This window comes from Onychostruthus taczanowskii, unplaced genomic scaffold (genome assembly GCF_017590055.1).
Source record: "Onychostruthus taczanowskii isolate IOZ18803 unplaced genomic scaffold, ASM1759005v1 scaffold3, whole genome shotgun sequence".
NCBI classification, from domain to species: Eukaryota; Metazoa; Chordata; class Aves; order Passeriformes; family Passeridae; genus Onychostruthus; species Onychostruthus taczanowskii.
In genome coordinates, this window is record NW_024500349.1 from 25,410,482 (window position 1) to 25,426,418 (window position 15,937).

Sequence of the window (15,937 nt, forward strand, 5' to 3'; positions counted from 1 at the left end):
ACATTGATTAATGTTCTGTGTGGGTTAATGAGCTGTTTGAAATGCATCTGGAGATAACATTTATTATCCCAAACAGCCTCTTCCTCTCGGTCTAGCACGGAGCCAGCCAGTGGTGCTGATGTTCCTTAGGAGCAGTCCCGAGCTGTCAGGGTGTCACAGGAGGGGAAGCTCCACCATGAATTTGGAACTTTCATCCAATCTGAGCAGTTTACCACGAGGGGCAGATTTGGGAGCAGCAGATAATCCTGTTGGAATTACTCTGCCTTCTCACATAGCTCATCCCCCTGTAAAGAGTTATTTCCCTTCTGAGTGACTGATGAACTTGGAGATAAATTAACTTCTTTTGGACCAGCCCAGCCCACTGTGCCTCCAGCACTCAGAGGGGGTTTGTTATTCAGGAAAACCCTCTGTGCTGTGTGTGCAGGCACAGATCACTGGGACAGGAGGGTGCAGATCCCTTTGCTTTAGCTCAGAAGGCATGGTGGGAAGTTGGGGTGTGTGACCCCCAGCTGTGCCTTCACTTCATGGACCCCTGCACGGGCTGACCAGCTGGAGGGGGAAGGTTGGAGTGCATCAAATCACAGCTTCTTCCCCTTTCCTCCTCAGTGTTTTCTCCTACAAGGTTTTGTGCAAGAAGTCCTCTGTTTCACCTTTTTTTTTCCCCCTCCTGTCTTTCGTAGAGTAAAGGTGCAAGTGCTGGCAGAGAATGGACAGAGCAGGAGACACTGCTGCTGTTAGAGGTGAGTTCATGAGGACAAGCCAAAGGGCAGAAAACCAAGCCAGGAGGGGTAGGTCAGGCTCTAAAAATCCACAATTCTTTAGAGTTAGATGACAGCTGCCATCATGGCTACAAGAGTGTTGCTACCAAAAAGAGATGGCAGGAGCATCTCTGTGAGAGAAGGGCTGCCTGTGTCTGAGGTTTGCTTCTAACTTGGACCTGCAAGCCAGAAATGAAGCATTTAAGAATTTGTGTTAGTCAAGAGCAGGTTTTGCAGTGCAGAGAGGTGCTTTCATTCAGCAGGACTCACTGACAGTGTGAAATGGTGTCACTAATTCAAATAGTGGTAAATATTCAGGTAAAGGTTTACCTGGCACTCAGATAAATTCTTGGGAATCTTGATTTCCAAGCCATGCCACAGCTTAGGGAAACAGCTCATTTTGGAAGCTGAAGTGGTTGAGAAACAGTTGAGGCCACGGAGAAGGCAAGTTCTGTGGTAGCTCCCTCATCCCATCTGTCTCCTCCTTGTTTTCCCTGTAGCTGCACTTGGGGTGTTCTTTGAGCTTTTTCTGGAAGTCTACCAAACAAAAACCAAAAAATCCCTGAGATCATTCCATGAGGTGCCTTATGATGCAGGCTGGTGTCCCCAGGTGGCTTCGAGTGAAGCTCTGGAGCACATGGGGATGGGATCTCTGGAGCTGCAGTGGGCATGGAACCCTCAGAGGAGCTGCAGAGGGTTCTGGGCTCTCACAGCAGGGCAGCTGTTTCTCTCTGCTTCAGCAGAAGAAGAATCTCAGTGGCCTGAAATAATTTTAAGTGCTTCCACTTCCTGCAAAGACAAGATCTTCTCCCCATCTTTGCTTTCAAGGGAACATTTTTCTGATGTAGAGGCTGCATGGCTGATTTCTTTCTTTTGAAGTAATTCAGAGTTCTGAGAACTCCAGTTTAGGGCTCTGTTTTTGTTGGGTTTTATTTGCAGAGCTCAGAGCAAACTGCAATTGCCTGGTTGTTTCAGCTTTTTTGTCTTCCCATGTGTCAATAAACCCATTGAAAAGTTAATTTCCTGGGGAAAAGCCTGGAGGATGGACCTGTGTCAGTGCCAAATGAGCAGCTGTGATTCAGTCTTCACACATATGGAGTGTGGTCATCAAACAGCCAAAATCTCCCATTTTTTCCTCTTTATTTTAGGTTGATATTCACTGTTTAGCCAATACTTTCCCATTGGCACATGGAAAAATTTTGCTTATAGGGTGTAAACAGCTGTTTTCAATGGCATTCTTGTAAGGAGAAACAAGGCTAATGCCTTGATGTACTGACTTCTTTTCTTTTTTATTTATTTAAATATATTATTTAAATATTTAGTATTAATAGTACTGTTATTTAAAATTCATTGGTTTGTATGTTTTTAGCTTATGGTCATACACTGCATGGTGTAGCCCAATGAAATAATCCAATGACATATTCTGTGTTTAAAACAAACCAAAACCCTCCCCTAAATCTTGAGATTGCAATTCCGTTTAATGAGTTTAAATTAATAATGTTTTTATTCCTCCTTTTTCATGGACTTGCTCCATGCATAAATCAGTAAAGAGTATATCAGTTCAAGCATAAGTAATTCAGCTGTAACAAGCCAGCTCAGTCCAATTAAATCCTCAGGGTAGCTTTGGGCAAATAGATAGGCAGCGAAGTTCCAAATAATAAATCGTATCTGAAATATAATTATTGGCCTTCTGCCTGTTGACTGAATAATTTGGGGGAGGAAATAGAGTTTTCCTCCCCAGAGCAGCCTCCCTGCACAGCCCTGTCCCTGTCTCCACGGCTCAGGCAGAGTTAAATGCATTTTCAGCTATTTTTAGGAAGGACATTTATTGCGAGCGAGGGTTTGTCTGGCAGGAAAACAACAGACGGGGAAGGAGGAGGAGCAGAAAGCAGAAGTTTGGGGGTTGAGAAGCAGAGCTGATCTCGTGTGCCAGTGGGGTTGAAAATGGAGACGGGGACTGAGAGCCCAGAGGTGACATTAGGGAAAGGGAAATAAAGGCTGAGCAGAGAAGAAATATCTCCCTTGAGTGTGGCCTGCTGAGCTGAGCAGTCTCTCCTCTGCTCAAACCCTTGGAAGGTGCCAGGGGCAGGAGAAGGGCTCAGCAGGGCTTGGGGATGGTGATTCCCATGGGGGGAGCAGGCTGCCCAGTGCAGCCTGTCCCAGGTCATTCCCAAGCCCAGGGCTCTCCCTCAGCTCTCCCATCCCCTGGTGGTGCTGCTCGGGGTCTTCAGCAGCTCCTGGGTGTTCTGCCCACCCAGCTGACCCCACCTGCTGCTGGAGGGAAGGAGCAGGGAGCCAGGGGCTCTCTGGAGACTAGCTGGGGGTTTTCCACCCGAGTTAAGCAGTGAGACCTGGCTGGGAGAGAGACACTTCAGCCAGGTTTGAGCTTAAATCACTCTGGGAAGTGCTGCCCCACTGCATGTCCTTCCAGTTTGATCCACGTTGGATTTCTGATGCTGTTGGATTGAATTGTCTGTCCTTGTAGCCGGTTTGCTTCCACGTCTTTGCAAACAGGAGCATTTTTTGCAAACATTTTCCTGACCTCAGCTGACCCTCTGCAGCCACAACGTGCCTGAGGGCCCCGTGCAGGTCGATGTTTTGTCCTTGAGGAATTCTCAGAGCTTCTGTTTTAACTGAACGAATACTGAAACACTTCAGAGCTGCTCTGAAGACAGAAGTGTGTTTGGAAGGGACCTTAGAGCTCATCCCACCCCTGCCATGGACAGGGACACTTTCCACTATCCCAGGCAGCTCCAAGCCCCATCCAGCCTGGTCCTGGTGTTCCAGAGAAGTTGGTGTGCATTCTGGGCCCTTCCCAGATGGAGGAACTGAGCACCAGGCTGGTGGCTCAGTTTGGCTCTTCCTCTTGTCCCTGGGAAGTGCTGAAACCCCCAGCACAGGAGCACTGTGTTCCTGTGTGCTCTGCTCTCCCACCTTGGGCATGTTCTCCTCGGGACCTCTGGCAGATCCAGCTCTGAGTTCTCCCTCCCTGCTCTGAGAGTTCAGTCAGCCTGGAAAGTTGAGATTTCTGGGCATTCTCAGCCTTGTGGGAGATACTTACTGGGGAAAACTCATTTTCACACTGGTCAGCTTCTGCCAGAAACTCAAATGGTTTTTTGCCTTTTCTGGGTGACTGCACCATGAATCCTCTCAGAAATGTAAAAGTTAATGGTTCAGGATATGTCAGTATTTATTTTATACTGTCCAGATACTGCACTAAAACAATTTTCAGGGGAAAAAAATGGCTTGTTAAGGAGTAATAATTTATTAGGCTGTGACTTGGAGGGTTTTACAGGATTAATGTGTTGGTTTTTCAGGAACTAGTGCTGGACCTTCAGTAGCTCCTTGCTGTTGAATTGTTTTAAGACTTTTCTTGAGGAAGTTTAAACATGACTGAAATTCAGAATTATGTCTTTGATATGATCTGCAAGTTCTTACTTTATCAGGTGCCTTATCTAGCCAGTAATGATTTGATAGCCCTGATTTTAACAGAAATCACACTGTGCAGACATCCCAGACCCCCCTGGACACAGCCCAGGGGACCCTGCCCTGCCAGGGGGGGTGGCCTGGGTGACATCCAGACCCTCCCAAGCCAGGCACTCTGTGTGAAGTTGGAGTGGCTCCAGAAGGCCACTGAGTGCCCAAGAATGGCTGGAGTTGCTTTCTGCCCCCACTGCTCCTGGTGTGTTTGCACCTGGTGGTTGGTGTTCCTCTGAGTGCTGTCACCAGTCAGCTCTGGGTAAATTCAGTGTAGATCTTGCAGTTTTCCTGTTTTACTTGTGTGAAATTATTTGCCAGAGATCCTAGAATTCCCAGACTGGACTGAGTTGGAAGGGGCCTTAAAGGGACCTCCCGTTCCACCTCCTGCAAAGGGAAGGGACATCTTGCACTAGAAGGTCTTGATGTGGACATTGGATGTGTCCACTTGATAAAACAGTTCATCTCAATTTTTGCTTTGTTTTTCCACATAAAACACGATTTTATGTAATTGGGAAGAGACTCTTCCACCACACCTGAAAGGCAGAAACAACCACCTCGTGTGAGAGGAAGGAACTCAGCCATTTGAGAATTCCCTTTGCCCCAGGGCTTACCTGCACACCGATCAGAGAAAACGTGACTCCATTTGCTGTAAAAGCCCCAGGACGTCTCACGTTGTGTGTCATGTCCCACAGAGGAGTTCTCCCGGGTCAGAGAGGAGGTGCCCCTGGAGCTGGTGGAGGCCCACGTGAAGAAGGTGCAGGAAGCAGCTCGAGCCTCTGGGAAGGTGGATCCCACCTACGGCCTGGAGAGCAGCTGCATCGCGGGCACCGGCCCCGAGGAGCCCGACAAGATGGGTGAGTGCTGCAACCCCTGGGGCATTTTCCTCTGAGTCCTGAGAAACCCCAGATTCTCCTCCAAATTCTCCTCCTCCAGCAGGAGATGGAGGTTGTGGGTAGGGAGAAGGGGGTGGGTCGTTCTGCTCACTGCAGGATTGACTTGGACACTGAACTGAGGATTTTAGGGCTACCTTGAGTTCTAGGAGCTTGTTCTCCTGCTCTCACTGGGTGGAAGTGCTGTTGCTTGGACTGGCCAAAAATACCAGGATATTCCATTGGTTGGGTGTTGGAGAATTCAAGACAAAATGATAGTCATGAGGTTTTTGCACAGAAGGCTGTTCAAGACCTTCAGTCTGAAGTGACTAAACTTAGTATTCATTCTGCTAAAGTAATGCAATTAATTTGTATTATTAATACAAATCTGTTGTCTCCTTATGATATTGTGCATTTAGCTACAGTTTTGTTTCTGCCTTTGTGGTGTTAAAGCAAACTGAGGGGTTTGGGCAGTGGGTTTTAGGGTGGATCTGGTTCTCTGAGTGTGTTGCTCACTGCGGAGGCAGCAGCAGGGGCATTTCTGATGAAGTGCTGGACTGGCACATGATAACCCTGGCTCTGGTGGGGCTGGAATTCTGCTGGGCTTTACCTGTGTGTGTTAACAAGCTCTGGTTTCATTTCTGTGGTGTTCAGCAATTATTCTGCTGTTAAGTCTCTGCTCTGAAACCCTGCCTGGTGCAAATTGGCTCCTGATTGCTCTGGAGAGCCGAAGCAGCTCCCTGGGCAGTGAAGCCTTGTGTGCCCTCTCCCAGCAGGAGGAGCAGACACTGTTTACTCCATCCCCAGGGCTTTCCAAGGCTTTGCTGTCCTCATTTGGTTACAGATCCACAATCTTGTCACTGCTACTTTCTCTCAGCCCTGTTGGCTCCTGCTTTGTTCAGCTTATCACAAACGATTTCAGTGACTGGACGTGAAGAGGCACGTCTGGCTCTGGGTGAAGCTGAGCAGGATGGGATGGAGCTTGACTGGGAGGCTGGGTTTGGGATGTGCAGGGCTGCCCTGCTGTCAGCCTGTCCAGGGACACGAGCAAGGTGCCAGATTGTGGGATGGCATCACGAGGGGCTGTGCTTGGTGCTCTTCACTTATCAACTGCTACCCACAGAGGGCTGCTATTTATAGCTCTTAATGTCCACTGCAAAACTACCCAGTAAATTAGATTGCAAAATGCCATTTAAATCACCAAGATAGTTTTTAATTAGAAAAGAAGCAAACAAACCACTCAGCCCTTCTGTCACACATCTCACTTCTGCACTCAGTGGGACAGACTTGCCATGAGGCAGCTCGGTGCTTTGGGATGGTGGGCATTGTGTGCTGGAAGGGGAAGAGAAACATCTGGGACATCTGCTGCTCCCTGTTCCTCAGAGCTGACAGCAGGCATTGAAGCTCTGCTGGAAGGACAAGCTTTGGGTTATTTACAAGTCAGCTATAAACCAAATCTCTGTGTTACTCCATCTGGGGCTGAGTTTAATTTCATAGTTGTTTTAAAATAAGGTCAGCTTAAGTTAAATTTTTCTTCCAGTCTTTGTTCCCCTTTCCCATATTCTCCCAGTGCAGGTGTCACTGTGAGTTGTTAAGGACTTCACAGGATCATTTCAGTTGGAAAAGCCCTCCAAGGTCACAGAGTCCAGGCTGTGCCTGATCCTCGTCCCCAGCCCTGAGCACCCAGTGCCACCTCCAGGCCTTCCTGGGACACCTCCAGGCATTGGGACTCTAAACCTCCCTGGGCAGCCCCTTCCATTATTTAACAGCCCTTTCCACAAAGGAATTCCTGCTGCTGTGCACCCTGAGCCTCCCCTGGCACATCCTGAGGCCGCTCCCTGCTGTCCTGAACGTGTCCCCTGTAACACACTTGCTGCTTGGACTTTTCCCCATTGCCAGGCTGCACGTTGGCCCTTTCTGGCCCTTTCTCTGGGAGAATTTGGGGCCAGGCTGGCAGTGGGGATGTGAGGTGCCTGTCAGTGAGTCTGGGGTCTCAGGGCAGGTGCCACCCCCAGCAGCTCGGGGTGAGCAGTGTGGGGAGCCCAGCCCGGCCCCGGCGGCGTTAATGCGATTTGTGCTGGGCTTGACTAATGGAATAAATTAGGGCAGGAGCAGATGGTTCTCCCTGGGGGAGCTGCTCAGCCCGAGTGAACTGGGTCACTCAGCAATCTGTGGTGCCTCCCACCCCCCAGAGCTGGGCACAGGGACCCCCAGTGTCCGTGGCAGAGGTTGTGCCACGGGCTGTGCTCGGACACCGGGGGATTGTACCCCAGAGCTGAGCAGGGATGGAAGCATCAGCTGGGGCTTCCAGATGGGAATGAAAGCCCACTGGCTGTTATATTGGCATAGAATCAAAGGATGTTGGGCTGGAGGGGACCTCAAGGATCATCCAGTGCCACCCCTGCCATGGCAGGGACACCTCCCACTGTCCCAGGTGAGCCCCATCCAGCCTGGCCTTGGGCACTGCCAGGGATCCAGGGGCAGCACAGCTGCTCTGGGAAATCTGTTCCAGTCCCTCCCCACCTTCCCAGGGAAGAATTCCTTCCCAGTATCCAATCTAACCCTGCCCTCTTTCTCTTCAAAGCCATTCCCTGTGTCCTGTCCCTCCATCCATTTTGTAATGGAACCACAGAATGCTGGTTTTATATTTAAATGCAACTGTGGAGAAGTAAAAGTATCTGCCTAAGGTTCCACACTAGAATTAAAGTTCATTAGTTGTTATTATATTTCAAAAATAAAATTATTTCAGAGCTGCATAATAATTTTAAACTATTTAATATCAGTGAATTATAGTCAATATGGAATGTGAAAAGGGAAAATGACTGGAACAGATTGGAGGAGCTTAAGTTAATACCCAAGAATCTCCTCTTCTAAGTCTTCATTGTTAGGTTTTCTAAGAGCTGGTGATAATTCCTTTTAAGTTGATAAAGTGAGGCTTCAGTGGAGTTAGGAGTAGACTGGAGTGGTTCAGATGCTGTGGTGAGTGTGGTGGGCTCTGTCTCCTGCTTCCATGGAGTCACAGAAGGTTTTGGGTTGGAAGGACCCTAAAGCCCACCCAGTGCCACCCCTGCCATGGCAGGGACACCTCCCACTGTCCCAGGCTGCTCCAGCCCTGTCCATCCTGGCCTTGGGCACTGCCAGGGATCCAGGGGCAGCCACAGCTGCTCTGGACAATCTGCTGTAAGGTTTTAAAACAGTTCCCCACAATAAACAGCAGGAGCTTTGAGTGCTGCCCCAGTGCAGGCCGTGGAAGGGCTGAGTGGAGCTGCTCTGCAGCTGTGTCAGTGACAGTGGCCCCAGGGGAGCAAAGCAGGATCCAGCTCTTTGGGCTGGCATGCAGCTCCAGAGGAGGGCAATATCCAGCACACCTGTGCTGTTTAATGATTTTTAGGAAGTCTTTGTTCATGTCTTTCCAAGGTGGTTAATGACACTGATTTCTCAAGGCAGCCTCTGCAGGGGCTGTTGGAGCTACGTGAGCATTTCAGGTCTTACTCCAGCAGACATTCCCCTGACACCCATCCTGGGGCCCTCAGGCTGCAGCTGCTCTGTGCCAGTGAGTGAGGGACTGTGGTCTGATTTCCTGCATCCCATCACCAGTAAGTGCTGCCAGGGGAGGGTTAAATTCACCCTTTTGGGCAGGGGTTTGGTTAATTCCCAAGCACACACTCTAAAACACCACACACAAGGAGGGCACATACACCCTGTTATTTTAGTCATGCTTAGCAGGGAGATTTCTCTGCTGCTCTCCAGGGTGAGAACTCTGAGGTGATGGAAGCATTCCTAAACCAGTGGATTCCAGAGTGCCTGGAATATGATAATAATACAATATTATAATGATATAGCTTTGGGGGTGTCCTGGGGGCTGGGTCTGCACCCCTGGGGGTTGAGCCCATCGCTCCTCTCCTGCTGAATTCAGTGGCTCACACAGAAGCTGCTGTGGCTTTTCCAGCTCCCCCAGCAGCATTCCCAGCTCCCCAGGCTTCCCCATGGAGCCCTCCTGTTGCTGAGCCCCCAGGCTGAGTGAGGCAGGAGCAGAGGCAGCTCTGGTGGCTGTGCAGCCCTGATTTATTGTGGGAAATGTAAATGATGGTTTAGATAACAGCATCATTATCATACCCAGGGCCGAGGTATTTCCACAGCTATCGTGTATTTCCTCTCAATTAAATGTTAATGTCCCAGCCTGGCTGTGACAGGCTGTGTGTTGCCTCAGTGAGAGCAGAGGAGTCTGGGCTGTCTGGAGGGCATCTTAAACTGTTTGCTGAGCTGGAGCTCAGGCAGGTGGCTGCACTGCTGTTTGCAGAGCTTTGTTTGCTCCTCTCAGGACAGCGGAGGTTCCGGATCTGCTGCTCCTGCATCTCTCCAGTAACACAGGGAGTTCTTAGCAGGGAGATGTTTCATGGGTTTCCTTGTTGACCTAAAGTCCATTTGAGTTCTCTGTGAAGTCACTGACTTGGGCAGAATTCAGCTCGGAGTTCTTCACGTGTTAGTAAAAAGGGCTCAGTGTTCTTAGACATAGTGTGAAAAACAGAACAAAATTCCATAGAAACAGAACACCTGCTGATTCAGGTGGAAAGGGGCTTGGAGAGGTGATGATTCCTCATTTCCCAGTGGGTTTCCCTCTTGAGAGGTGTCTTGGGGTGGCTCACAACCATCTGCCTCTTCCTGACCTAAGAAATGTCCTTTCATTCAGGAAACAGGGACAGGAGAAGAGAGAGCGGTCTCAGGATGTGGCAGGGGAGGCTCAGGGTGGACACCAGCAGGAATTTCTTCATGGAAAGGTTGTTAAATATTGGCAGGGGCTGCCCAGGGAGGTATCCCAGGTAGGCCTGGCTGTGGCACTGAGTGCTCCAGGCTGGGGACAAGGAGGGCACTGGCACAGGGTGGACTCCATGGTCTCAGAGGCGTATTCCAGCTTTAATGGTTCTGGGATTCTGTGATCCCTGATTCCCACATCCTGCAAGGTGCACTATCTAACCTGCTGAAGGGAGTTCAAGAGCATCTTTGGTGCAGGGGAAAAGGATTTCAGGAGCTCTCTCCTAATTAAAGTCAAGGCTTCCCCCTTTGTCCCGGGGACACAGATCTCCAACTGATCAATTCCTCTGGTGTGTATTTTCACTAAGCTCATTAGATCACAGCTGAAAATCAGTGCAGTTGTGTTTGTGTCTGTGCCAGGGGCCAGAGGCAATTCTGTCATGGCTGTGCAGGAGGTCAGGCGTGTTTGGGCTTTGTGTCATCCTTTCATTTTGGAATTAGGGGTTAAGTTTTACCAGACTCTACTATTTTGAGGAATTCTTCATGGAAAGGGTGTTAAATGTCAGAAGGGGCTGCCCAGGGAGGTGGTGGAGTCCAGAGGTGCCCCAGGACATGGCACTCAGTGCTCTGGGCTGGTGACAAGGTGGGGGTCAGGCACAGCTTGGCCTCCGTGGTCCAAGGTCTTTTCCAGCCTTAATGACTCTGGGATCCTTTGAGTAACCTGTGATTTAGAGCCAAAAATAACTCCCACCCAGGCAAACTCATTTCCCCCCAGACTAACAATGGATAATTGTTGTCCCTTGTCCTGTGGTGTCCCACCCCTGGGACCTGGTGGCCCTGGGAGCTGCAGCCACCACGCTGTCACTGCGTGTCAGGGCTCTGCAGCTGATGCAGGAAAACACTTTTCAAAACCCATTGACTACAACCTGTCTGAAGCTGCTCAGCCTAATTTTAACCTAGCATGTAGTGCTGCAGCCAGCACCAGAGGAGCGAGGTCAAGTCAGGATGTTGGCAGTAATCTTGGTGTCACACGTCCCTTCCTTCCCAGGGTGTCCCTGGGCATGGGATGGAGCACTTGGGCTTGGGTGGTGTCCATCAATGTGTCCTGACACGCAGGAGGATCTGAGAGCACTTGGAGATGCTCTGTGTGCTTTTCCTTGAGAAAATGCTCTCTGAAGAGTGGCTGGGAAGCAGTTTGTGTTTCTGGGATGTCCTGTTTGTTTGGAGCTCCTGCCTGACAGGAGGGGACAGCCTGACAGTGGGGGTCAGGCTCTGCTCCCAGGGAACAGGACAGGAGGAAACAGCCTCAGGCTGGGCCAGGGGAGGAACACCAGGAGGAATTTCCCCATGGAAAGGGGGCTCAGGCCTTGGCAGGGGCTGCCCAGGGAGGTTTGGAGTGCCCATCCAGGAATTCCAGGTGCCCCAGGAATTCCTGGATGTGGCACTCAGGGCTCTGGGCTGGGGACAAGGTGGGCATTGGGCACAGGGTGGGCTCAGTGGGCTGGGAGGACTTTTCCAGCCTCAGGGATGCTGGGATCCTGTGAATTTCTCCACAGCAGCAGCAGCATCAGTCCCTCAGCAGCTCCCATGGCCCATGGAGGGGTCTCCTGGCCAGAGCAGCTGAGCTGCCCCTGGATCCCTGGCAGTGTCCTGCCCAGGCTGGGGACAGTGGGAGGTGTCCCTGCCATGGCAGGGGTGGCACTGGGATGATCTCAATGATCCTCACCAAGAATGTAAGTTTAGGTATTTCTGTGCAGTGTTTTTTTGGTTTGAGTTCCACCAGCCTGGGCACACTCAGAGTGTTCTGCACTTTGTCTCCCTTTTTTTTGTCTTAAAGGCTTGAATCCAGCTTTCTTTGTAAACCCTTCCCTTTCCTGGGAGGAATGACACTTTCCAGCCCAGCTTGGAACTCTGCTTCTAGGCTTGAAAGAGCTGTCTGACAAAATCTAATCGAGATTTTCCCTGTGACATTATTGGGTCACTAAATCCTAACTCTGAGATAAAACCTGTGAGGGAGAACGTCCCCAGTCTCCCTAAATTGAATTATGGTGGCAGATAGTTCAGATAAGTGGGTTTATCATCTTAAAATAGGCCAAGAGGAAAACTATTACCCTTCAGTCAGACATTTTAGTTGGTTTTTCTTATATATGGAAGGGACTTGTGTAAAAATTTCTCTACAGAGCTGTTGCTGTTCAAGAAGAACACTTTGTACCTTGTTTTTCCTCAGTGTAGCACACAGGAATTAGCAGGAAAATGAGGATTACTGAAAATGAACCCCAGCACCAGCTGATGTCTTCAGAAGCTTAGAGATGGATCAGGGCTTGTCACCAGCAGTTCTGCATCACCCCAGTCCAGGATCTAAATAAGCTCCTTTAATGCCTCTATATAAATTGTGAAATCCTTGGCCAGGACCATGAGCTTGTGCTTCCTCTCGTCTCTCCTTGTACAGCTGTGGATAAATGAGGATTTCTTGAACTTCTAAACAATCCCACGAAATATCAGGGATTCTAGAACATTACCCAGGCACTTCCATGGTGTTTCCATGGCTGGTTGACATCCCCTGATCTCCAGAACCAGCTGTCATTACAGGAGCATCTTAAATCAGTGTTTTATAAAGCAATCAATGAATTGCCAAGGGCTGTGTCCCAAGCACAGGATGCACTCCCAGCTCTTCCAGCACTCCTGCTACGAGGTGCACCCATCCAGCACCTGGAACAGAGGCTCCTTCATCTTCATCTTTATTATTCCTCCTTCTGTCCTCATGTTGGCCTCACTCCAGCATCACTTGGGCCCTGTGTGGTCTGGTTAGGGCTGGGAGGGATGGAAGTGCCCCAGGGCAGGGCTGGAGCAGCCTGAACCATCAGTTCAGTGCTGGCCCTTCCTGAAGCCACTGGTGGAGAGCAGCAGGTTTCAGTCAGCCCAAAACAGAGGGTGGCTCTGGGGACAGTTCTGAAACCTCCCTGTTTGTTTCTCAGATGGAGCTGAGGAGGAGAAGATGGAAACGGAGGCAGAGGGGCAGCCAGCAGAGAAGGTGAGTTTGGGTGTGCTGGCAGGAGGCTCCTGGCACTTCTGTCCTGAATTCAGGACTTTTAGGGTGCCTGCCACACAGGTGACAGCTGTGACAGTTTGTGCCCCCACAGGGACAGCTCCCAGCCTCCACAGAGCTCCATCTCAGTGCTGGAGTGTGGAATGACAGCAGTGAGGCATCAGTGGGGTGTTGTGGAAGGGAGGAAATGGGGAATGCTGTGGGAACTGGGATTGGAGCTGCACCAGGGGGGCACCCTGAGCCGGGGGGGCTCTGGGGTGGCACTGCAGGGCAGCTCTGGGGCAGGGCTCTGGGCACATGCCTGCCACCAGGGCTCTCAGGACACTCAGTTATCTCACTTTTCATATATCAGTCAGTTATCTCACTTTTCATATATCAGCCTTTTCTGCCTGAGGGGCCTCCAGCTGGGCTGCTCGAGGAGAATCCTCCCCACGAGAATTCCAGCTGGCCCTTGGCCCATCACATGTATTGTGATGCTGGGGTGACCCACCCAGCCCGTGAAGGTCAGCTGTTTAGGCACTAATTATCATTATCCTTCAACCTGTTGGTGATGACCACAAGGACACGTTTGTGGTCACGTTTGTGGTCACGTTTGTGAACACGTTTTTTCATAACCTGTGTCCTCAAACTGCAGTGGGTGTTTGGGATTAAAACAGGAATTCCAGGATACCAGTTTAGTTACTGCTAAATTACTCTAATATTTAAATTATTACTATTTTATTACTCTAATATTTAAATTATTACTGTTTTATTTATGTATTAATATAATGATGTTTAATGTGTATGTTAATAAAATTAGTATTTTAATTGTATATGTAAATTTAATTTTTAAATTAAAATAGTTTATTTATTATTTAATAATTTAAAATTTAAATGGTTTATTTATTATTTTAATTCCTGCTACATTCCTGATAAATAAATGGAAGTGGCTTCTTCTGGAGTCTGCAGCAACAGGAGATATTTCTTTTTGCCTCCTTCACCAGATGAAGAGTTCAGACTAACCTGGGGCTGATCAGTGCAGCCTTGGGGTTATTTCCCACTCTGTTTTCAGGTAGTTCTTCTACCTCCCTGATAAACAGGGACATTTGGGAAGAGATAAGTGAGGAAGACTCACTCAGGGCTTGGAAATCTGCATATTCCCAGACATCCCATAATTCTGTGATCTTAGTTCAGGAGTTTTTGTTCCCACAGAGTAACCCAGCTGTGTCTGGGTCGCTGGACTTGCTCCAGTTTACGTTTACTTTGATTCACACTTTGGGTTTGTTTGTCAAATTTGGCTCGAGCGGCAGCCCCCCTTTAAAGTGTAACCCCTTCCACTGCGGTAGGGAATTCTCTGGGATTTGCTCGTGGCCGTGACCAAGCAGTGAGTGCCTTGTCTCCCTGCCACTGTCCCACACTCTCCCCTTCAGGTGGAGAGCAAGGCTGAGAGCGAGCCTGAGGAGGGGGAGAAGGTCCCGGAGGGGGAGAGCGAGCGCAGCGCCGACAAGGAGCCCGAGAGCGACGACAAGGAGCCCAAGACAGGTGAGCGGAGCTGCCGCTGCTCACTCCTCCCCGCGGGGCCTGGGACAGCCCAGCCCTCTGGGAGCTCTGCCCGGGGCTGCTCTGTGCTCCCAGAGGCTCCAGTGAGCCTCCTGCAGAGCTCATCCCTGCCTGAGCTTCCCCAGAGGAGCTGCAGCCCAAGTGCCTGTGGGTCATGGTTTGCCCAAATTCCACAACATCTGATCGCTTTGGGTGCAAGGAAGTGGAACTGCTGGAGCACTGTTAAAGGTTGGGCAGGGCTGGGAGAAGCCTGGGACAGTGGGAGGTGACCCTGCCATGGCAGGGGTGGCATTGGGTGGGCTTTAAGGTCCCTTCCAACCCAACCATTCTGGGGATTCTCTGCTCATTTCTCCTACTGAAGTTAATATTTCAGCTCAGTTTCCCTGGGAAGTGATGCCAAGCCTGGATTTTGACAGGCTGAGGAGTAACAACATCTACATAAAACCTTATTCTTTTTTCATTTCCCCTGTGCTTCATAAAATCATGGAATGGTTTGGGTTGGAAGGGACTGTAAGGATCATGGCAGGGACACCTTCCACCGTCCCAGGCTGCTCCCAGCCCTTTCCAGCCTGGCCTCGGGCACTGCCAGGGATGGGAATGGATATATTGCTTTTTTCCTGCAACTTAGATTCAGGATTTTAGCACCATGTACAGTAATTTGGATTTGATGGAGTTGATTTGGAAATGATGAGGGGAAGCTGATGGCAGGTGCTGAATTGAGAGGATGGGAATGAGAAGCGTTTAAAGTCACCCCATTTGTTGAATCAGATCCTCTCAAAGTGGAGTTCCCCTGTCAGCATTTGCATGGGGAGCAGTGCTGGAACTGAGGATGAGTTAATTAGTGCCTGACTAATTAGCGTGGTGCCCTCCCATGCCGGGAACACGTGTAACAGCCTGGGCTGGGGTGTCTTGCAGAGGAAAAGGAGGCAGAGGAGAACAAGGAGAACGTTGATGGCAGCAAGGACAAAGAGGCCGAGGCTGGGAAGAAGAAAGTGGAGCACGAGATCTCGGAAGGAAACGTGGCCACAGCTGCAGCTGCTGCCTTGGCCTCTGCTGCCACCAAAGCCAAGGTTGGTGCTGTGCCAGCAGCCTGGGCCTGGCTGCCAGGGACAGCAGAGCTGTGCCTGGAGTGCTCCTTGCTCCCAGAGCTGGGCAGCTCACCCTCTGATCCCTGACACTCACAGCAGCACAAGTGCTGCCTTCACTTCTCCTGCCTGAGCCCCTGGGGGAGATAACAAACAGTTTTAATTAAGCAGCTCCTTAGGGATGTTCACCCAGCTCATCATCACCCAAGGAATAGCCCCAAAGTGTGTGTGACTTCTTGGCAAGGCTTTTGGCTGCCGGGGTCTGAGTGATGCTGAGGGGCCTCTGGTGCCCCTCCTGCTGCCCCAGGGCCCCACAAAACCCCTGGGCTCTGGGTGGGGCAGGCACAGGGGATGCTCAGTCCTGGCACTGCAGCTTTCAGACACCCCAGTGATGTGTGTTTTGTTAAG

The 15,937-nt window shown here is 50.2% G+C and overlaps 1 protein-coding gene across 1 annotated transcript in view; it reads left to right on the top strand.

The window, feature by feature from the left end:
* Positions 1-15,937, top strand: part of SMARCC1 (SWI/SNF related, matrix associated, actin dependent regulator of chromatin subfamily c member 1) — a 65,995-nt gene that overhangs the window by 31,956 nt on the left and 18,102 nt on the right. The window contains exons 19-23 of the mRNA XM_041408571.1: positions 681-740; positions 4,894-5,092; positions 12,835-12,890; positions 14,315-14,426; positions 15,360-15,514. Of these exons, the coding sequence (XP_041264505.1) occupies positions 681-740; positions 4,894-5,092; positions 12,835-12,890; positions 14,315-14,426; positions 15,360-15,514 (582 nt within the window). The remainder of the gene's footprint in view (positions 1-680; positions 741-4,893; positions 5,093-12,834; positions 12,891-14,314; positions 14,427-15,359; positions 15,515-15,937) is intronic.